We start from the raw sequence: 23658 nt of genomic DNA, 5'->3' as shown, positions 1-23658 counted from the left end.
TAGCAATTGTCACAACAGTTACATACTTTGCGATAAATAGTAACTTGGCTTCAATAATCGCCCTGTTATGTGTCTAATAGGTTTATTTCCTATGATTTCCAGCTCCATCTAGTGGCCACCATGTAGCACACCCCAATCAGCAAAATACTGCATTGTGGCCACTAGATGGAGCTGCTGATCACAGAGCTGATTTTGTGGAGTACCCCTTCAAATTTCCTCTGTCGGGAAGCGTCGCTCTGATTCTGTCCATTCCGGTAATTGCGCATTTAGCGGTTCGGGATCTCCTGGAAATGTTTTTTTTTCTCCTTTTATTATTATTATTATTATTATACAGTATTTATAAAGCGCCAATAGTTCGCTCAGCGCTGTACATTACAGAGGGGGACAGAACATGTGACAGAACAATACCAATACAATGCAAAACATGAGGGGATCGAGGGCCCTGCTCCTTGGAGCTTACAATCTAGGAGGGAGGGGATGGTGGCACAGGAGTAGCTGTGGGGGATGGAGTGGTAGGAAGAGTGGAGGAGGTCGGCAAGTTAGCAGGGGGTGGGGTAGGCTTCCCTGAAGAGATGGGTTTTCAAGGTGCGCCTAAAGGAGAGGAGAGTAGGTGATAATCTGATGGGTTGAGGCAGGGAGTTCCAGAGGATGGGTGACACCCTGGAGAAGTCCTGGAGGCGGGCATGGGAGGAGGAGACCAGGGAACTAGAGAGAAGGAGGTCTTGTGAGGAGCGGAGTGTGCGTGTTGGGCGGTACTTGGATATCAGGTCGGTGATGTAGTTCGGGGCAGTATGGTGGACAGCCCCTTTAATAAGGTCGGAGCGATTCCAGTCCCCCCCCCCCCCCCGCCTTCTAGAACAGCGCACTGTTTATCGTTTAATTTGCGTTTACAGGATGGCGGCCGACATCAAGACGTTGAGAGAGGAATACAGGCAGCTGAACCGATCCTGCTTCATCCTGGGTGCGTCCGGGGAGACGGGGAAGGAGCTGCTGAAAGAGATCGCGCAGAGTCGCCTGTACAGCAGAATCACGCTGATTGGACGCCGCAAGATGGACTACGAAGACGAGGCGTATAGGGATCTGGTAAGAGCCCACCGGGGGGCCACCTACCTCCCGTCCCAGACCGAAAGTTTATTGTTTTTGTTGTTGATCAAATAGATACTTTTGAACCCTTTTGCTGCCACGCCCATTTTTGACGTTTACTGCAGCGCACATTTTGTACTTTCACTTCAACTCTCTCCATCATCGCGGACTATTTGTGATCCGTATGCTGCGAGCGTTAGTAAATAGATAGGAAGGTTTATTATATTTACTTGCTTTTTGCCCTCCAGAGGACCCCCCCTCCCCCTTCTGACCAGGCCTTTTTTTGCGTTACGGCGCTGCGTTACTTTAACTGACAATTGCGCAGTCATGCAACTCGGCACTTTAAGGAGACGTCAGGGGCCTATTAGACCTCCTAATGTCACCTCCTGCACCCTGTTGAAGCTGATGAGCTCAGGTTGTGTCTGATGGCACTTCCTTGGAAAGAGCAGCCAGCCCTAACTTTCCTACCCTACAGCCCCACCTTTCTTACCATACAACTTTACCCTTTCTGTCCTACAGCCCCATCCTTCCTACCCTACATCCCTACCCTTCATACCTTACATCCCTACCCTTCATACCTTACAGCCCTACCCTTCCTACCCTACAGCCCCACCTTTCCTACCCCACAGCCCTACCCTTTCTACCCTACAACTTTACCCTTTCTACCCTACAGCCCCACCTTTACTACCCCATAGACCTACCCTTCCCAACCTACATCACTACCCTTTCCACCCTACATCCCTACCCTTCATACCCTACCGCCTCACCTTTCCTACCCCATAGACTTACCCTTCCCACCCTATATCCCTACCCTTCATACCTTACAGCCCTACCCTTCCTACCCTACAGCCCCACCTTTCCTACCCCACAGTCCTACCCTTCCTGTCCTACAGCCCCACCTTTCCTACCCCTTAGCCTCACCCTTCCTACCCCACAGCCCTACCCTTCCTACCCCACAGCCCTACCCTTCCTATCCCTTAGCCTCACCCTTCCTACCCCACAGCCCTACCCTTCCTACCCCACAGCCCTACCCTTCCTATCCCACAGCCCTACCCTTCCTACCCTACAGCCCCACCCTTCCTATCCTAGAGCCCTACCCTTCCTACCCTACAACCCCACCCTTCCCATCCTACAGCCCTACCCTTCCTACCCTACAGCCCCACCCTTCCTATCCTACAGCCCCACCTTTCCTACCCCATAGCCCAAGCCATCATACCCTACAGCCTCACCCTTCCTGTCCTACAGCTCTAAACTTCTTAACCTACAGCTCTGCCCTTCCTACCCTACAGCCTGACCCCTCTTACCTTTCCTATCCTATGAGCTCAGGTTATGTCCTGGATAGAGCAGACAGGGCTTTACAGCTCAGAACCCAGAAGTGTTCTACAGCCCTAACTTTCCTACCCTACAACCCTTCCCTTCCTACCCTACAACCCTTCCCTTCCTACCCTACAACCCTTCCCTTCCTACCCTACAGCACTACCCTTCCTGTCCTACAGCCCCACCTATCCTACCCCATAGCCTTAGCCTTGCTACCCTACAGCCCTACACTTCCTAACCTACAGCCCCACTCCTCCTACCTTACCTATCGTATGAGCTCAGGTTGTGTCCAATCAGCATTTTCTTGGATAGAGCAGCCAGGGTTTTACAGCTCTGAACCTAAAAGTGTTCTACAGCCCTAAGTTTCCTACCCCACAGCCCTACTCTTGCTACCCCACAGCCCTACTCTTGCTACCCCACAGCCCTACTCTTGCTACCCCACAGCCCTACTCTTGCTACCCCACAGCCCTACTCCTGCTACCCCACAGCCCTACTCCTGCTACCCCACAGCCCTACTCCTGCTACCCCACAGCCCTATTCCTGCTACCCCACAGCCCTACTTTTGCTACCCCACAGCCCTACTCCTGCTACCCCACAGCCCTACTCCTGCTACCCCACAGCCCTACTCCCGCTACCCCACAGCCCTACTCCCGCTACCCCACAGCCCTACTCCCGCTACCCCACAGCCCTATTCCCGCTACCCCACAGCCCTATTCCCGCTACCCCACAGCCCTATTCCCGCTACCCCACAGCCCTACTTTTGCTACCCCACAGCCCTACTTTTGCTACCCCACAGCCCTACTCCTGCTACCCCACAGCCCTACTCCTGCTACCCCACAGCCCTACTTTTGCTACCCCACAGCCCTACTTTTGCTACCCCACAGCCCTACTTTTGCTACCCCACAGCCCTACTTTTGCTACCCCACAGCCCTATTCCTGCTACCCCACAGCCCTACTCTTGCTACCCCACAGCCCTACTCTTGCTACCCCACAGCCCTACTCTTGCTACCCCACAGCCCTACTCTTGCTACCCCACAGCCCTACTCTTGCTACCCCACAGCCCTACTTTTGCTACCCCACAGCCCTACTCTTGCTACCCCACAGCCCTACTCTTGCTACCCCACAGCCCTACTCTTGCTACCCCACAGCCCTACTTTTGCTACCCCACAGCCCTACTCTTGCTACCCCACAGCCCTACTCTTGCTACCCCACAGCCCTACTCTTGCTACCCCACAGCCCTACTCTTGCTACCCCACAGCCCTACTCTTGCTACCCCACAGCCCTACTCCTGCTACCCCACAGCCCTACTCCTGCTACCCCACAGCCCTACTCTTGCTACCCCACAGCCCTACTCTAGCTACCCCACAGCCCTACTCTTGCTACCCCACAGCCCTACTCCTGCTACCCCACAGCCCTACTCCTGCTACCCCACAGAACTACTCTTGCTACCCCACAGCCCTACTCCTGCTACCCCACAGCCCTACTCCTGCTACCCCACAGCCCTACTCTTGCTACCCCACAGCCCTACTCTTGCTACCCCACAGCCCTACTCTAGCTACCCCACAGAACTACTCTTGCTACCCCACAGCCCTACTCCTGCTACCCCACAGACCTACTCTTGCTACCCCACAGCCCTACTCCTGCTACCCCACAGCCCTTCTCCTGCTACCCCACAGCCCTGCTCCTGCTACCCCACAGCCCTACTCCTGCTACCCCACAGCCCTACTCTTGCTACCCCACAGCCCTACTCTTGCTACCCCACAGCCCTACTCTTGCTACCCCACAGCCCTACTCTAGCTACCCCACAGAACTACTCTTGCTACCCCACAGCCCTACTCCTGCTACCCCACAGCCCTACTCCTGCTACCCCACAGACCTACTCTTGCTACCCCACAGCCCTTCTCCTGCTACCCCACAGCCCTGCTCCTGCTACCCCACAGCCCTGCTCCTGCTACCCCACAGCCCTGCTCCTGCTACCCCACAGCCCTACTCTTGCTACTCCATAGCTCTACTCCTGCTACCCCACAGCCCTACTCCTGCTAACCCACAGCCCTACACTAGCTACCCCACAGCCCTACTCTAGCTACCCCACAGCCCTACTCTAGCTACCCCACAGCCCTACTCCAGCTACCCCACAGCCCTACTCCTGCTACCCCACAGCCCTACTCCTGCTACCCCACAGCCCTACTCCTGCTACCCCACAGAACTACTCTTGCTACCCCACAGCCCTACTCCTGCTACCCCACAGCCCTACTCTTTCTACCCCACAGCCCTACTCTTGCTTCCCCACTGCCCTACCCTACAGCCCCATCCTTCCTACTTTACAGCCCCCTCACTTTCCCACCCCGTTGAAGCTGATGAGCGCAGGTTGTGATAGGGAGTTTTACAGCTCTAAACCTAGAAGGGCTTAGAGCTGACTGGTTCCAGGTTCAGGTTCATATGTGTTTGAGGGAGATTTCCTTTTACCATCTGTCCTGAAACACAACAGGAAGTGGGAAGAAATCTCCCCCAAGTGAAGGGAATATCCTCTGTTCCTGTTTTGATGACAACTGTAAGATTTTGGATATCCTTCCCAAATAATGAATCTCCCTACTGGTGACAAAGACCACAACAACTCCCCCCCCATCAAATATATCCTCTCTAATTTGTCACTATTGTGTGTTGTGTATTTACACCCGTCCTGTTCTCCAGGTCCAGGAGGTGGTGGATTTCGAGAAGTTGGATGATTATGCTGCAGCCTTTCAGGGACATGACGTGGGGTTCTGTTGCCTGGGGACTACAAAAGCCAAATCCGGAGAGGTGAGCAGAGAGGGACGGCCCTTGGCCGTGACAGATGATATCGGTGTAATACAAGGAGAGGTTTGATCCTTTGTGACACACAACTCCATCGATATGGAACACTCCTTATAGAAGGGGAGGGAGAAGGGCTGCTCGTGGTCAAAGGGCCACACAAATCTCATCAGAATGGCTGCTGGTGTGGAATTGTTGGCCTGGTAATCACAAAAAGGAGGGATTATGGGAAGGAATTCAAAGGTAGCCGTCATAATGGTTCTATAGTTCTACTCTTCCTGTCGTACCTGCCGTTTCTTCCTACCCTTCCTATCCTATTGCTCCATCCTTCTTATCTTACAGCTCCACCCTTCCTACCCTACAGCTCCACCCTTCCTACCCTACAGCAGTACCCTTCCTATTATACCTGCCCTATTCTTCCTACCATTCAGCCTTGCCCTTCCTACCCTACAACTTCACCCTCTCTACTCTATCCTTCCCACCCTACAGCCCTACCCCTCCCACCCTACAGCCCTACGCTTCCAACCCTACCCTACAGCTCCACCCTTCCTACCCTACAGCCCTACCCCTCCCACCCTACAGCCCTACGCTTCCAACCCTACCCTTCCTACCCTACAGCTCCACCCTTCCTACCCTACAGCCCTACCCTTCCCACCCTACAGCCCTACCCCTCCCACCCTACAGCCCTACGCTTCCAACCCTACCCTTCCTACCCTACAGCTCCACCCTTCCTACCCTACAGCCCTACCCCTCCCACCCTACAGCCCTACGCTTCCAACCCTACCCTTCCTACCCTACAGCCCTACCCTTCCCACCCTACAGCTCTACCCCTCCCACCCTACAGCCCTACGCTTCCAACCCTACCCTTCCTACCCTACAGCTCCACCCTTCCTACCCTACAGCCCTACCCTTCCTACCCTACAGCCCTACCCTTCCTACTCTACAGCAGTACCCTTCCTATTGTACCTGCCCTATTCTTCCTACCATTCAGCCTTGCCCTTCCTACCGTACAACTCCACCCTCCCTACCCTACCCTATGCACCCCACAGCTCTACCCTTCCCACCCTACCGCCCTACCCTTCTTACTCTACAGCCTTACCCTTGCTACTGTACAGTCCTACCCTTCCTGTCATACTTGCCCTATTCTTCCTACCATTCAGCCTTACCCTTCCTATCTTACAGCTCCACCTTTCCTACCCTACATCCCTACCCTTCCTACTCTACAGTCCTACCCTACTCACCCTACAGCTCTACCCTACCCACCCTACAACTCTACCCTACCCACCCTACAGCTCTACCCTACCCACCCTACAACCCTACCCTACAGCCCTACCCTTCCTACTCTACAGACCTACCCTTCCTACTCTACAGACCTACCCTTCCTACTCTACAGCCCTACCCTACCCACCCTACAGCCCTACCCTACCCACCCTACAGCCCTACCCTACAGCCCTACTCTTCCTATCGTATTTACCCTATTCTTCCTACCATTTAGCCTTAGCCTTCCTACCCTATAGCTTCACCCTTCCTATCTTACAGCTCCACCTTTCCTACCCTAAAACTCTACCCTTCCCAACCTACAGCCCTACCCTTCCCACCCTACAGCCCTATCCTTCCCACCCTACAGCCCTATCCTTTCTACTCTACAGCCCTACCCTTCCTACTCTACAGCCCTACCCTACCCTACCCACCCTACAGCCCTACCCTACCCACCCTACAGCCCTACCCTACCCACCCTACAGCCCTATCCTACCCACCCTACAGCCCTACCCTACCCACCCTACAGCCCTACCCTACCCTACCCACCCTACAGCCCTACCCTACCCACCCTACAGCCCTACCCACCCTACAGCCCTACCCTTCCTACTCTACAGCCCTACCCTTCCTATTGTATTTGCCCTATTCTTCCTACCATTCAGACTTACCCTTCCTGCCCTATAGCTCCACCCTTCCTATTTTACAGCTCCACCTTTCCTACCCTGAAGCTCTACAATACCCACCCTACAGCCCTCTCCTACCCTGTCCTATTCTTCTTATCTTACAGCCACACACTTCATACTGTAGAGCTCTTCTCTTGCTACCCTACATCCCTACCCTTTCTACCCTACAGCTCTACCATTCATAGCCTACAACCCTACCCTTCCTCCGACAGAGCTCCACCCTTCCTACATTAGAGCACCTCCCTTCCTACCTTAGGGTTCCACCCTTTCTACCCTACAGCCCCACCCTTCTTAACCTATGGAACAGAATAAAGCGGTACCAACTGCAATTTTCCTCTGTTGGTAGTTTAAGTGCATCAAAAGCCAAAACCTTTAGGCCTCATGCACACTGCTGCTCCTAAAGGTGAGTTTAGGAGTTTTTGGCATTTTTTTTTTTTTGTCAAAGCCTCTAAACTCAACTCAATAAAAGCCTATCTGTCCATACACACAGAGGCTTTTACCAGAGTTTAGGGGAGTTAAATGCCCCTCTACTGAGCGGAGAAGAATCGTGTTCAGGAAAGGAATGTTTTGGTTAAAAAAATGGCAAAAGTGGCAAAAACGCACCTAAGCACTAACCATGTTTTAGCATTTAGGCATTTATTCATTTCATTGGCAAGTACTCTGGCTAATGAAATAAATAAATGTCCAAGCACTAAATGCGGCTAAACACGGCTAATTGTGTTACACAGTTTTTTGAGCATTTTTCTGCTGCAACCTCTAGGGGAGTTCCAGTGTACATGTAACCTTAGTTTTTGGCTTCAGATATACTTCAGTGTACCCACGCAGGTGTAGAGGACGGGATATAGAGTGTGTATGGTAGAGGTACCACTGAGGGCCATATTGGTGTGTGTGGGCCACTCGAACAATTACCCCTTGTGCTCCCTGAACAATACAGGCAGTATAGTGGGAAGGGCTCTGAAATATGAAAAAACAGCTGAATGCAGCCACCGCTCTGCCAGATCTTGGAAGTAGTAATGATGGAGTAGCAGAGTGCAGTCAGAGCAGCCGGTCCTTCAGATATTAGATAACAAAGGGAGCAAATCAGCTACACTGACTGATAATGAGAGATCAAAGGTCTGTCTGATATCAAACACTAAAGCTACATAGACAGTGAAAGGTGAACTTAGACCTCACCTCCAGTCTTGCACAATTGTACCGCCTTCTCCCCTTCAGTCTTCCACAGGTGTACCGGCCCCTCCCCTTCAGTCTTGCACAGGTGTACCGGCCCCTCGCCTTCAGTCTTGCACAGGTGTACTGTCTCCTCCCCTTTAGTCTTGCACAGGTGTACCGGCTCCTCCCCTTTAGTCTTACACAGGTGTACCGGCTCCTCCCCTTCAGCCTTGCACAGGTGTACCGGCCCCTCCCCTTCAGTCTTGCACAAGTGTACTGGCTCCTCCCCTTCAGTCTCGCAGAGGTGTACCAGCTCCTCCCCTTCAGTCTTGCACAGATGTACTGGATCCTCCCCTTCAGTCTCACACAGATGTACCGGCTCCTCCCCTTCAGTCTTGCACAGATGTACTGGATCCTCCCCTTTAGTCTTGCACAGGTATACCGGCTCCTCCCCTTCAGTCTTACACATGTGTACCGACTCCTCCCCTTCAGCCTTGCACAGGTGTACCAGCTCCTCCCCTTCAGTCTTGCACAGGTGTACCGGCTCCTCCCCTTCAGTCTTGCACAGGTGTACCGACTCTTCCCCTTCAGCCTTGCACAGGTGTACCGACTCCTCCCCTTCAGTCTTGCACAGGTGTACCGGCTCCTCCCCTTCAGTCTTGCACAAGTGTACCGGCTCCTCCCCTTCAGTCTTGCACAGGTGTAGCGGCTCGACAGCTGAGGGGAGCCCCCCCTCCCACTCCTTTACATTCTTGTCCTCAGACCCCTCCATCCTCCTTCAGGCTCCTGTCCTCAGACCCCCATTATATCACCCCCCTCCTCCTTCAGACTCATGTCCTCAGTTGCCCCTTTAAATCCCCCCTGGCTTCCTCCCCATCCTTCATAGCAGTGGTATAGCCCACTCCCCTTTCCTATCTTACACAGGGCTGAGGATGGGAGACAAAGCAGGTCCAGAGATGACATCGGGAGGCAGGACAGCGCTGAATGGAGCACTGGAGCTTCACATTTCCTGTTAACCAGCTTATGACTGGTTGCTAGGACCGCCATGTGTCCTAGAAACCGATCACCTGCTGCCTAATTTGGCAGCTCCTGCCCTCTTCCAGAACTGTCATGCCTCCCGATGTCAGCCTGTGGTAGATGTCAGTGGTGACGACAGCTGAGGGGAACAAACTGCTCCTGAATGGCAAGGCCGCAGCAGTCTGGGTTGGACAGGGACTCGGTCCGAATCCAGACCGCGGTCCACCATTTAGTGAAGCCTGCTATAGAGTGTCACTAGTGTGACAGCTGTGGGTCTTCTGGGGCTGCTGACATCACATCCAAGATGGCAGCACCCAGGAGTAGTCCTAGATGTCTACAAAAGGGAGCCTTCTACAGGTAAGGTCTGGTTCACACCATAAAGGTGCATCCGTGTGTTTGTTCATGTTCCCACGCATTTCTCAGCAGCCTTATCATTTCAAAGGGCTGCCTAACATGCAGAAAGACGTAAAAAGTACTGCAGGATTTCAGTCCTTGTCGGCGTAGTGTGTTACCAATTGTTTTCTTGGTGACTGTGGTCCCAGCTGCCTGGAGATCATTGACAAGATCCTCACGTGTAGTTCTGGGATGATTCCTCACTGTTCTCATGATCATTGACACTCCACGAGGTGAGATCTTGCATGGTGCACCAGACCTAGGGAGACTGACACTTGTTTTGTGTTTCTTCCATTTGTGAATGATTGCACCAACTGTTGTCACCTTCTCACCAAGCTGCTTGGCCATAGTTTGGTAGCCCAGTCCAGCCTTGTGTAGGTCTACCATCTTGTCCCTGACATCCTTGGACAGCTCTTTGGTCTTTGCCATGGTGGAGAGTTTGGAATCTGATGGTTTGATGTCTCCTGTGGACAGGTGTCTTTTATACAGGGAACACAATGAGATTAGCAGCACTCCCTTTAAGAGACTGCTTCTAATCTCAGCTTGTTACCTGTATGAAAGACACCTGGGAGCCAGAAATCCTGCTGAATGATAGGGGATCAAATCCTTATTTCCCTCGTGAACATGCAAATCAGTCATCATTTGTTAGACGCATTTCTGCTGAATTTGTTGTTGCTATTCTGTCTCTCAGTGTTACACCGAACATTCGATTTATAGACCGATCATTTCTTTGTGAGGAGCGAACATTCAAAATCAGGGAGTGTGTGTGTGCAGTAATTGGGTCATGGGTTCGATTCCCAACCATGGCGCCTCCTGCATGGAGTTTGCATGTTTTCCCTGTGCTTACGTGGGTTTCCTCCGGGTACTCCGGTTTCCTCCCACACTCCAAAGACATGCTGGTAGGTTAAATGGCTCCTGTATAAATTGTCCTAGTTCATCCCTGGCCATGCGGGATCTCCTGCATGGTGGGGGTTGGGGAAAGACCTGGCAACCTACCCTGTAAAAATAATTGCTAAGAGAATTCATGGAAAAAGTCGCTTCCAAGTGACGGCCCATCCAATCACCAAGGGTTGGATATGACTGAATGGATAGATAGATAGATAGATAGATAGATAGATAGATAGATAGATAGATAGATAATAGATAGATAATAGATAGATAATAGATAGATAGATAGATAGATAATAGACAGATAGATAGATAGATAGATTAATAGATAGATAATAGATAGATAATAGATAGATAATAGATAGATAGATAGATAGATAGATAATAGATAGATAATAGATAGATAGATAGATAGATAGATAGATAGATATTGATTGATAGATAGATAGATATTGATTGATAGATAGATAGATATTGATTGATAGATAGATAGATAGATATTGATTGATAGATAGATAGATAGATAGATAGATAGATAGATAGATAGATAGATAGATAGATAATAGAAAGATATTGATTGATAGATAGATAGATAGATAGATATTGATAGATAGATAATAGATAGATAGATAATAGATAGATAGATAATAGATAGATATTGATTGATAGATATAGATAGATGATAGATAGATATTGATTGATAGATATAGATAGATAGATAGATAGATATTGATTGATAGATATAGATAGATGATAGATAGATAGATATTGATTGATAGATATAGATAGATGATAGATAGATAGATATTGATTGATAGATATAGATAGATAGATGGATAGATAGATCAGTCCCTAACCCTCAAGGAGCGTACAATCTAAGGTCCCTAACTCACATTCATACATACACATACTAGAGACAATGAAGACGGGATCCAACTAACCTACCAGCATGTCTTTGGAGTGTGGGAGGAAACCGGAGTACTCGGAGGAAACCAACGCAGGCACAGGAAGAACGTGCAAACTCCAGGCAGGTGGTGCCGTGGTTGGGATTTAAACCAATGACCCGAGTACTGCCAGGCGGAAGTGCTAACCATTTAGCCACTGTTCTGCCCACCATGTGATTTTGTGGGCACGAACGCACCTGCATTTGCTAGATGCATGGGGGTGCATAGGGGTGTGGGAAAATCTATGCAGTTGCACCCCAAGTGGTGTGAACCAGCCCTAAATAATGTGAATTAAACAGGTTCAATACACATCCAATCGTACGGGGAGATTATTGCTGAAATGAATGATCTGGTGACAGGGTCCCTTTAAACGCGATCGGTATTGGCGAATGTATCAGCGATCATTTTAAAACACCTCTAAACCCGACAATGTAATGTGGCAGCTTCATAGATGTCGGGTACAAAAAGCACAACATGGGCTGCCCTAGGCACGTTCGTTGCCCAAAAAGAAGCTCCTGCTCCCATTTGGGCAACACGCTTCATGCAATTTGTAAAGGAGCGTTTTGATGTAACGTGGCAGCTTCATAGATCTCGGATTGAAAAAGTGCAACAAAACTCTCTTTTAATTGGACGCATTGTTTGGCGTGAAGTGCGGCGTACAGTATTTCTTTCTTTTTTTTTTCACATATATGCCGGCCATACATGGGTCAAAATTCGACTGATTTTTCATCCAAAAATCGGACCGAAGAATAATCTGACGATTTTCGTTTTCTTAGTGGGTCAATGGCTCCGGCCGATTTTCCTGGTTCCTCCCCTTTTCGGTGATCAGGCACGTTGGAAAATTTGTGAAAAATGACCGATTTTCAGCTCAATGATGGTCAAATCGTACGATCGTTTTTGCGAAAAGAATATGCGCCATGAGCCGTGACCTGGAAGGAACAGAAGTTTTGCCTGTTATATGGGGTGAACTTTATGACTCGGACGGCCGATTTTCCAAATCATTGATGGCGCCATCGGATTACCGAGTGAACGACCTTTTCGATCTTCGAATGAAAAATCATTCGGAATTTGACCCATGTATGGTCTGCATTAGGCTCTGTTCACAGCGTTCCCACTACGCTATTTTGCCATTGCGATATTCATGTGATTCTGCACGTCGTATATGGCAGCCAGGGGCGGACTGACCATTTGGAAACTCGGCCAATTCCCAAGGGCCCGGGGTCAGTAAGGGGCCCCATGAGATGCCTCTGGTACCTTTTATAGGCTTTTTTGGGTGTGCTTTGCGTGTGGGTGAGGACACAGGGGCCCCATGATCCCCTATTGCCCAAGGGCCCGGGGTCAGTAAAGGGCCCCATGAGATGCCTCTGGTACCTTTTTATAGGCTTTTTTGGGGGTGCTTTGAGTGTGGGTGAGGACACAGGGGCCCCATGATCCCCTATTGCCCGGGGGCCCGCGGTCAGTAAAGGGCCCCATGAGATGCCTTTGGTACCTTTTATAGGCTTTTTTGGGTGTGCTTTGCGTGTGGGTGAGGACACAGGGACCCCATGATCCCCTATTGCCCAAGGGCCCGTGGTCAGTAAAGGGCCCCATGAGATGCCTCTGGTACCTTTTATAGGCTTTTTTGGGGGTGCTTTGGGTTTGGGTGAGGACACAGAGGCCCCATGATCCCCTATTGCCTGGGGGCCCCATGAGTTGTCAGTCCGCCCCTGATGGCAGCCCATTGGCTTGAATTGGCTGCCCTAGGCACGTTTGTTGCCCAAAAAGAAGCTCCTGCTCCCATTTGGGCAACACGCTTCATGCAATTTGTAAAGGAGCGTTTTGATGTAATGTGGCAGCTTCATAGATCTCGGATAGAAAAAGCGCAACAAAACTCTTTTAATTGGACGCATTGTTTGGCGTGAAGTGCGGCGTACGATATTTTTTTCTTTTTTTTTTTCGGCGCGTCTAACCCATTGTGTAGGATCCGTACCGTCTGCTGCAGCGCGGTGGAAGGATTCGGTGCGATGGAGAAGCCGAATGCCCGCACATCACTTCTATCGGACACAAAGGTGCGGACATTTCGTCAGGCGGCGTCCATTGTCGGGGAATGATAGGTTAAAGGTGGCGGGACCCCAAGCTTCTCCCCTGCCCGTCCCTCAAGGAGGACTTTGTCATTGCCAAGTGAGTCCGGTGAATAGAGGGACGCCGGCTTGTGATGGCATTCAGCTGAGCTGACGGGCTAATCACCTCGGGGAGAGGGAGCGGCGGGTATTTGTGTCACTTTAATTTCCCGCAGACAATGGAGGATGGCTGGGGCTCCATTAAGCCGCATTTAATGCAGAAGTAAAGCCGGGGAAATTAGAGGCTCGCTTTAATCAAATTACACCTTGGCCAGCCAAGAGGTTGCCAGGCGGCAGCGTGGGTAGCGCGGCTCCCGATTGGCCGGCTGGACAAAGCTGTGCAGGAATTTTCGTACGAGTGTGAGAATCGCGGTGGACAAAACTGCGGCGTCCCCGGAGGCCGGTCCCCTGAGAGGTAACAAAATAATCAGAGAATTGTATTGGCACAAATGATTTGAAGGATAATAAACAGTCCTGCGTTCCCATGGAAGGAAATGGATACAATGTATCGATGGAGGGAAATGGGTACAATGTAGCACTGGAAAGAAATGAATACAATGTACCAATGGAAGGAAATGGATACAATGTATCTATGGAAAGAAATGGGCACAATGTATCAATGGAACGAATTGAACACAGTGTATTGATGGAAGGAAATGGATACAATGTATCCATGGAAGGAATTGGGTATCAATGGAAGGAAATGGATACAATGTATCGATGGAAGGAAATGGATACAATGTATCGATGGAAGGAAATGGGTACAATGTATCGATGGAAGGAAATGGATACAATGTATCGATGGAAAGAAATGAGTACACTGTATAGATGGAAAGAAATGGATACAATGGATCAATGGAAGGAAATGGATACAATGTATCGATGGAAGGAAATGGGTACAATGTATTGATGGAAGGAAATGGATACAATGGATCAATGGAAGGAAATGGATACAATGTATCGATGGAAGGAAATGGGTACAATGTATCGATGGAAGGAAATGGATACAATGTATCGGTGTAAGGAATTGGTTACAATGTATCCATGGAAGGAAATGGTTACAATGTAGCCATGGAAGGAAATGGATACATTGTATCCATGGAAGGAATTGGACAAAGTGTATTGATGGATTGAATTGGATACAATGTATCAATGGAAGGAAATGGATACAATGTATCAATGGAAGGAAATGGATACAATGTATCAATGGAAGGAATTGGATATTGGACTTTTTGGTGATTGGGCATGTTGGAAATTTCATGAAAAACGACCGATTTTCGACTCAATGATGGTCAAATCGTACGATCGTTTTTCCGAAAAGTATATGCGCATGAGCCGTGACCTGGAAGGAACAGAAGCCTGATGTGCGCTTGCAGTGCATTTCCAAGACACAAGGCAAAGATTGCCTTTTCTGCAGTTTGCCGCACAATCATAAACTCTGAGATGTGAATGGCGCCTCAATGCTCACCTCTGGACTTAAAAAAAATGCTTTGAAATGTGGCACGTGTCGTGTGACAAAATGCAAGTGCAAAATCACTCCTGGCTCAGGGCCCAAAGTTTGGGCCCCTAGGCCCCTTGGCAGCCCTCAACCCCAACAGTGCTGTCCAACGTCCACACTGTGCTTCCAGGCCCCCTGTGAGCCCTCAACCCCACCAGTGCTGCCCAACCCTCCACAGTGCCCCTAGGCCCCCTGAGATCCCTCAACCTCAGCAGTGCTGTCCACCCCCCCCATGCTTCCAGGTCCCCCGAGAGCCCTCAATGCCAACAGTGCTGTCCAGCCCCCCACTGTGCCATCAGGCCCCCTGAGAGCCCTCAACCCCAACAGTGCAGTCCAACCCCCCACTGTGCTTCCAGGTCCCCTGAGAGCCCTCAATGCCAACAGTGCTGTCCAGTTCCTCACTGTGCCCTCAGGCCCCCTGAGAGCCCTCAACCCCAACAGTACTGTCCAGTTCCTCACTGTGCCCTCAGGCCTCCTGAGAGCCCTCAACCCCAACAGTACTGTCCGACCCTCCACAGTGCCCCTAGGCCTCTTGAGAGACCTCAACAGTGCTGTCCAACCCCCCCACTGTGCCCTCAGGCTCCCTGAGAGCCCTCAACCCCACCAGTGCTGTCCAACCCTCCACAGTGCTCCTTGGCCCCTTGAGAGCCCTCAACCCCACCAGTGCTGTCCAACCCTCCACAGTGCCCCTAGGCCCCTTGAGAGCCCTCAACCCCAACAGTGCTATCCAACCCCCCCCCCCACTGTGCTTCCAGGTCCCCTGAGAGCCCTCAACCCCATCAGTGCAGTCCAACCCTCCACAGTGCCCCTAGGCCCCTTGAGAGCCCTCTACCGCACCAGTGCTGTCCAACCCCCCACTGTACCCCTAGCCCCCCTGATAGCCTTCATCCCCAGCAGTGTTGTCCAACCCTCCCACTGTGCTTTCAGGTCCCCTGAGAGCCCTCAATGCCAGCAGTGCTGTCCAACCCCCCCCACTATGCTTCCAGGTCTTCTGAGAGCCCTCAATGCCAACAGTGCTGTCCAGCCCCCCACTGTGCCCTCAGGTTCCCTGAGAGCCCTCAACCCCAACAGTGCAGTGCCCACCAGCCTCCTGTAGTGCCTTCCATAGTGCCCCCCAATCTCCCAACAGTGTCCTACCGATCAGAATTAAAGCCATCTAAAGAAAGCAAGATTCGGGAACACTCACGGCAAACCGGTTCTTTATTTGCAACAAAACACGGGCTGAGAACCGTTCCATTTATCCAGCCAATGACCGTTTTCCACGCCATCTACGCGCTTTGCTTATTGCGCAGGAGACGATCCTTGGCAAGATAAACTCTCCATTGTTTTTAGCCTTTGTTTGGCTGCAAATGAAGAAACAGGACGCTGTGAGTGCTCCCGGATCTATTTTCTTCCAATTGTTCGAATTGTTCTTTTCACACTCCATCCAAAACCAAGATAAAATATTGGCGTCAGATACAGTTTAATGCAAATGGTTTGTAATTCTTCTTGAAATTTGTAAATTGACATTATTTTCCAATAAGCTCCAACACAGCAGAAACTCTCTCTTGAGCCCTGGGCCGCTGCCCCTCCTGCCCACCCCTTGTCCTGGTCCTGATACCAGGGTTCTATCAGAATTCTGGGGTATAAATGGTGGACCATTAACTGAGCTTTTTAATCATCTTCTTCTTCCAATGGGAGACGTTCCTCATTACCGGCAGACAGTTGTGCCTGTTGACATGAAGGGTAGCAAGCGGGGGCGGACTAACCATTTGGAAACTCAGGCACTGCTCGAGGGCTCGGGGTCAGTAGGGGGCCCCATGAGGTGCCCCTGGTACGTTTTTCATAGGCTTTTTTGAGTTTGGGCAAGGACACAGGGGCCCCATGATCCCCTATTGCCCGGGGGCCCCATGAGTTGTCAGTCTGCCCCCGGTAGCGAGGAAGAAGCTGACAACTACAGGCCAGTAAGTTTAACATCGATAGAAGTAACATTAATGGAATATTTCCTGAAAAAGTGAATTTTAAAAACACCGAATGATACAAAGCAGCATGGCTTTCCTGATGTCAGAATAATCAGGTTGAATGTGTTGGAACAGGGTGGTGCTTTGGACAAAGTCTGAAATAAATCTTGAATTCAACAAATGCTTTGATACAATTCCACATAATATGTACATAAAGATTTCTAAGTGCGCACTTAAAGCAACATTAAACCTTCAGGGGTTTTTTTTGTTCTTTTTTTAGTTAAAATAAAAAAAAATTGTATACTTTCCTGCTCTGTGCAGCGGTATTGCACAGAGAAGCCCAGATCCTCCTCTTCTGGGGTCCCCTGCTGGCGCTACAGGTTCCTCCTATTCGGTGGGTGCTTCCAAGGAAAGCCGCTTTCCATGGGGGCACCAGTGTGGGCTTGCTCCCGAGGCAGTTTGTCTGTATCCATTGACATGGACGGGCGGCTTGGCTCTGCCCCTGCTGGCTCAGCACGGCATTTGATTGACAGCAGCGGGAGCCATTCTGCCCCGGGAGGAGGGAGACAGCTGCAGGAGGGGTCACCAGAAAGAGGAAGGAGGTCCTGATCCCTCTATATAGATCTTTATATCACTAGAGAGGTCACTGGCAGGAGGAAGGAGGTCCTGATTCCTCTATATAGATCTTTATATCACTAGGGGGGTCACCGGCAGGAGGAAGGAGGTCCTGATTCCTCTATATAGATCTTTATATCACTAGAGGGGTCACCGGCAGGAGGAAGGAGGTCCTGATTCCTCTATATAGATCTTTATATCACTAGAGGGGTCACCGGCAGGAGGAAGGAGGTCCTGATTCCTGTATATAGATCTTTATATCACTAGAGGGGTCACTGGCAGGAGGAAGGAGGTCCTGATTCCTCCATATAGATCTTTATATCACTAAAGGGGTCACCAGGAGGAGGGAGGAGGTCCTGATTCCTCCATATAGATCTTTATATCACTAGAGCAGCGGTTCTCAACCTGGGGGTCGCGACCCCTTTGGGGGTCGAACGACACTTTCCCAGGGGTCGCCTAAGACCATCGGAAAACACATATTTCCGATGGCCTTAGGAACCGAGACACCGCTCCTTGATCCGTCTCCAGGTGTGGGCGGGATGACATGTCGTCCCTGTCATCTGGACACACCCCCGGGATCAATCCTTCCTCGTCGGTGATTGGCCGCCGGAACTGTAGCTCAAGAGAGCCACACAGGCGGCCAATCACCGGCGAGGAGGTGGAGCTTGGAAAGGAGGAGCCGAGCGGCACCGCGAAGCTCGAGCGAGTGAAGAGGAGGAGAGCGGCCGGAGAAGGAAGCCATCTGACCGGTAAGTGTTTGTACCATGGGAGAGGGAGGGAGCGAGCGAGCCCAGGCTGGAGCAGGGGTCAGCAAGGTAAGTATCATTGGTGTCAGTGGGAGGAATAGTGCCCAATCATTGGTGTCACTATTACCAATGATGGGGCACTATTCCTCCCCCCACTGACACCAACAATGGGGCACTATTCCTCCCACTGATACCAACGATGGAGCACTATTCCTCCCCCCCACTGACACCAACGATGGGGCACTATTCCTCCCCCCACTGACACCAACGATGGGGCACTATTCCTCCCCCCACTGACACCAACGATGGGGCACTATTCCTCCCCCCACTGACACCAACGATGGGGCACTATTCCTCCCCCCACTGACACCAACGATGGGGCACTATTCCTCCCCCCACTGACACCTATGATGGGGCACTATTCCTCCCCCCACTGACACCAATGATGGGGCACTATTCCTCCCACTGACACCAATGATGGGGCACTATTCCTCCCACTGACACCAATGATGGGGCACTATTCCTCCCACTGACACCAATGATGGGGCACTATTCCTCCCACTGACACCAATGATGGGGCACTATTCCTCCCACTGACACCAATGATGGGGCACTATTCCCCCCACTGACACCAATGATGGGGCACTATTCCCCCCACTGACACCTATGATGGGGCACTATTCCCCCCACTGACACCTATGATGGGGCACTATTCCCCCCACTGACACCTATGATGGGGCACTATTCCCCCCACTGACACCTATGATGGGGCACTATTCCCCCCACTGACACCAATGATGGGGCACTATTCCCACCACTGACACCAATGATGGGGGCACTATTCCTACCACTGATACCAATGATGGGGCACTATTCCTCCCATTGACATCAGTGATGGGACACTATTCCTCCCACTGACACCAATGACGTGGCACTATTCCTCCCACTGACACCAATGACGTGGCACTATTCCTCCCACTGACACCAATGACGGGGCACTATTCCCCCCACTGACACCTATGATGGGGCACTATTCCCCCCACTGACACCAATGATGGGGCACTATTCCTACCACTGACACCAATGATGGGGCACTATTCCTACCACTGACACCAATGATGGGGCACTATTCCTACCACTGATACCAATGATGGGGCACTATTCCTCCCACTGACACCAATGATGAGGCACTATTCCTCCCACTGACACCAATGACATGGCACTACTCCTCCCACTGCAAAATTACAGTTATGAAGTAGCAACGAAAATAATTTTATGGTTGGGGGTCACCACAACATGAGGAACTGTATTAAGGGGTCGCGGCATTAGAAAGGTTGAGAACCACTGCACTAGAGGGATCACCGGCGGGAGGAAGGAGGTCCTGATTCCTCTATGTAGATCTTTATATCACTAGAGGGGTCACCGGCAGGAGGAAGGAGGTCCCGATTCCTCCATATAGATCTTTATATCACTAAAGGGGTCACCAGGAGGAGGGAGGAGGTCCCGATTCCTCCATATAGATCTTTATATCACTAGAGGGATCACCGGCGGGAGGAAGGAGGTCCTGATTCCTCTATGTAGATCTTTATATCACTAGGGGGGTCACCGGCAGGAGGAAGGAGGTCCCGATTCCTCCATATAGATCTTTATATCACTAAAGGGGTCACCAGGAGGAGGGAGGAGGTCCCGATTCCTCCATATAGATCTTTATATCACTAGAGGGGTCACCAGGAGGAGGAAGGAGGTCCCAATTCCTCTATATAGATCTATATATCACTAAAGTAGTCCCCGGCAGGAGGAAGGAGGTCCTGATTCCTCTATATAGATCTTTATATCACTAGGGGGGTCACCGGCAGGAGGAAGAAGGTCCCGATTCCTCCATATAGATCTTTATATCACTAAAGGGGTCACCAGGAGGAGGGAGGAGGTCCTGATTCCTCTATATAGATCTTTATATCACTAGGGGGGTCACCGGCAGGAGGAAGGAGGTCCCGATTCCTCCATATAGATCTTTATATCACTAAAGGGGTCACCAGGAGGAGGGAGGAGGTCCCGATTCCTCTATATAGATCTTTATTTCACTAGAGGGGTCACCGGCAGGAGGAAGGAGGTCCTGATTCCTCTATATAGATCCTATCACTAGAGGGGTCACCGGCAGGAGGAAGGAGGTCCTGATTCCTCTATATAGATCTTTATATCACTAGAGGGGTCACCGGCAGGAGGAAGGAGGTCCCGATTCCTCTATATAGATCATTATATCACTAGAGGGGTCACCGGCAGGAGGAAGGAGGTCCCGATTCCTCTATATAGATCATTATATCACTAGAGGGGTCACCGGCAGGAGGAAGGAGGTCCTGATTCCTCTATATAGATCTTTATATCATTAGAGGGGTCACCGGCAGGAGGAAGGAGGTCCTGATTCCTCTATATAGATCTTTATATCATTAGAGGGGTCACCGGCAGGAGGGAGGAGGTCCTGATTCCTCTATATAGATCTTTATATCACTAGAGGGGTCACCAGGAGGAGGAAGGAGGTCCTGATTCCTCTATATAGATCTTTATATCACTAGAGGGGTCACCGGCAGGAGGAAGGAGGTCCCGATTCCTCTATATAGATCTTTATATCACTAGAGGGGTCACCAGGAGGAGGGAGAAGGTCCCGATTCCTCCATATAGATCTTTATATCACTAGAGGGATCATCGGCTGGAGGAAGGAGGTCCTGATTCATCTATATAGATCTTTATATCACTAGAGGGGTCACCAGGAGGAGGGAGGAGGTCCTGATACCTCTATATAGATCTTTATATCACTAGAGGGGTCATCGGCAGGAGAAAGGAGGTCCTGATTCCTCTATATAGATCTTTATATCACTAGAGGGGTCACCGGCAGGAGGAAGGAGGTCCTGATTCCTCTATATAGATCTTTATATCACTAGAGGGGTCATCGGCAGGAGAAAGGAGGTCCTGATTCCTCTATATAGATCTTTATATCACTAGAGGGGTCACCGGCAGGAGGAAGGAGGTCCTGATTCCTCTATATAGATCTTTATATCACTAGAGAGGTCTCTGGCAGGAGGATGGAGGTTCCGGAGAGATCAGACTACATGCATGGATATATTTTCACTCCTTTCTAGGTTTACTATTAGTAGAAGCAACATCTTCAGCTAAGGGGGGATGGGGCTCAAATCTGACAGGCAATCCCACCATGGCAGAATATTTCAGTAATGTATTTTTTTCTTTTCCTCCAGGCTGGCTTTATCCGGGTGGATCACGACTACGTGGTGAAGTCTGCACAGCTGGCGAAGTCGGGGGGCTGCAAACACTTCAATCTGGAATCTTCCAAGGGAGCCAACAAACAGAGCAGCTTCCTCTACATCCGAGTGAAGGTCAGCTGACGGCGAACCAACCAATGCCGTTTCATGAAATTTTAGGGGACTTAACCCCTTCCCACCGACAGTATGCATGTACTTGTATCTACGCATACAGCCAGCATCACCGTCATGGGCTGGGAGCATGCTCAGTTGTGCACCCCTAGCACTGTGACCACATCACTGGTGACAACTGGGAGCAGGTAGGACAGGGTCTTGATCACATGTTCAGTGTGATAGCCAATCACAGTGATTGGTAAACCATCTACTGCCCCCCCCCCCCCCACATTTTAAAATCCCCTTAAAGGGCCGGCTGTCACTGGCAGAAAGGGATTAAATCGGAGTTCCATTCATCCATTCACCCTGTAAAAAAGTAAAAGTCAGCAGCTACAAAAACTGTATCTGCTGACTTTTAAAAAGCAGCCACTCACCTGTCCCACGATCCCGCGTTGCCCCCGCCGCAGCCCGTTTCACCGGCCGTCCTGTATTCCAGGAGGCCGGCATCCTCAGTGTGGGCACCTGGCTGTGACAGCTTGCGGCTTCACAGCCGGGTACCCTCTGCGCATGCGCATGTGTCTTCTGGGACCTGTCACGTGTCCCACAAGACTTCGGGGAGGGAGGGTAGGAGGACAACTTCCGCTTCTGAGCGCCTAGGTGATCCCAGCAGAAGCGGGTAACTGCCAAATTCGGGTACCTGCCCTCCCCCCCTCCCCAAAGGTGCCAATCCTTAATGGGGAGCGGGGGACAATGGCTTAAAATGGAACTTCCCCTTTTGGGAGGAACTCCGCTTTAACCACTTTTTCTGCTGGGACAATTCTTTTTTTCATTTTTCGCAAACATGTCCAAAAGGGCATTATACTTTCATCACTTCATGTCCGGACACTTCCCCCCCCTTCCAGTCCGGACGCTTTCCCCCCTTCCAGTCCGGACACTTTCCCCCCCTTCCAGTCCGGACACTTTCCCCCCCTTCCAGTCCGGACACTTCCCCCCCCTTCCAGTCCGGACACTTTCCCCCCCTTCCAGTCCGGACACTTCCCCCCCTTCCAGTCCGGACGCTTTCCCCCCCTTCCAGTCCGGACGCTTTCCCCCCCTTCCAGTCCGGACGCTTTCCCCCCCTTCCAGTCCGGACGCTTTCCCCCCCTTCCAGTCCGGACGCTTTCCCCCCCTTCCAGTCCGGACGCTTTCCCCCCCTTCCAGTCCGGACGCTTTCACCCCCTTCCAGTCCGGACGCTTTCCCCCCCTTCCAGTCCGGACGCTTTCCCCCCCTTCCAGTCCGGACACTTTCACCCCCCCTTCCAGTCCGGACACTTTCACCCCCCCCCCTTCCAGTCCGGACACTTTCACCCCCCTTCCAGTCCGGACGCTTTCCCCCCCTTCCAGTCCGGACGCTTTCCCCCCCTTCCAGTCCGGACGCTTTCCCCCCCTTCCAGTCCGGACGCTTTCCCCCCCCTTCCAGTCCGGACACTTTCCCCCCCTTCCAGTCCGGACGCTTTCCCCCCCTTCCAGTCCGGACACTTTCACCCCCCCTTCCAGTCCGGACACTTTCACCCCCCCCCTCCAGTCCGGACACTTTCACCCCCCCTTCCAGTCCGGACACTTTCACCCCCCCTTCCAGTCCGGACACTTTCACCCCCCCTTCCAGTCCGGACACTTTCACCCCCCTTCCAGTCCGGACACTTTCACCCCCCCTTCCAGTCCGGACACTTTCACCCCCCCTTCCAGTCCGGACACTTTCACCCCCCCCTCCAGTCCGGACACTTTCACCCCCCCTTCCAGTCCGGACACTTTCACCCCCCCTTCCAGTCCGGACACTTCCCCCCCCTCCAGTCCGGACACTTCCCCCCCCTTCCAGTCCGGACACTTTCCCCCCC

General features: G+C 51.4%; 1 protein-coding gene across 1 annotated transcript; it reads left to right on the top strand.

Annotated features, from left to right (window-relative positions):
* Positions 1 to 894: 894 nt before the first annotated feature.
* Positions 895 to 21842, top strand: LOC149428801 (protein HTATIP2-like). Its single transcript, XM_089666984.1, has 3 exons — positions 895 to 1083; positions 5092 to 5199; positions 21668 to 21842. Exons 1-3 carry the CDS (start codon positions 895 to 897, stop codon positions 21812 to 21814), a joined length of 444 nt encoding a protein of 147 aa, XP_089523110.1. The 3' UTR covers positions 21815 to 21842.
* Positions 21843 to 23658: the final 1816 nt, after the last annotated feature.

The sequence above is a fragment of the Staurois parvus genome, unplaced genomic scaffold (assembly GCF_062004578.1).
Source record: "Staurois parvus isolate SC_StPar_1 unplaced genomic scaffold, SC_StPar_1.0 ptg002953l, whole genome shotgun sequence".
Lineage (NCBI taxonomy): Eukaryota > Metazoa > Chordata > Amphibia > Anura > Ranidae > Staurois > Staurois parvus.
The sequence above is the reverse complement of the archived record's forward strand: the minus strand, read 5'-3'. Positions and strand labels throughout refer to the sequence as shown.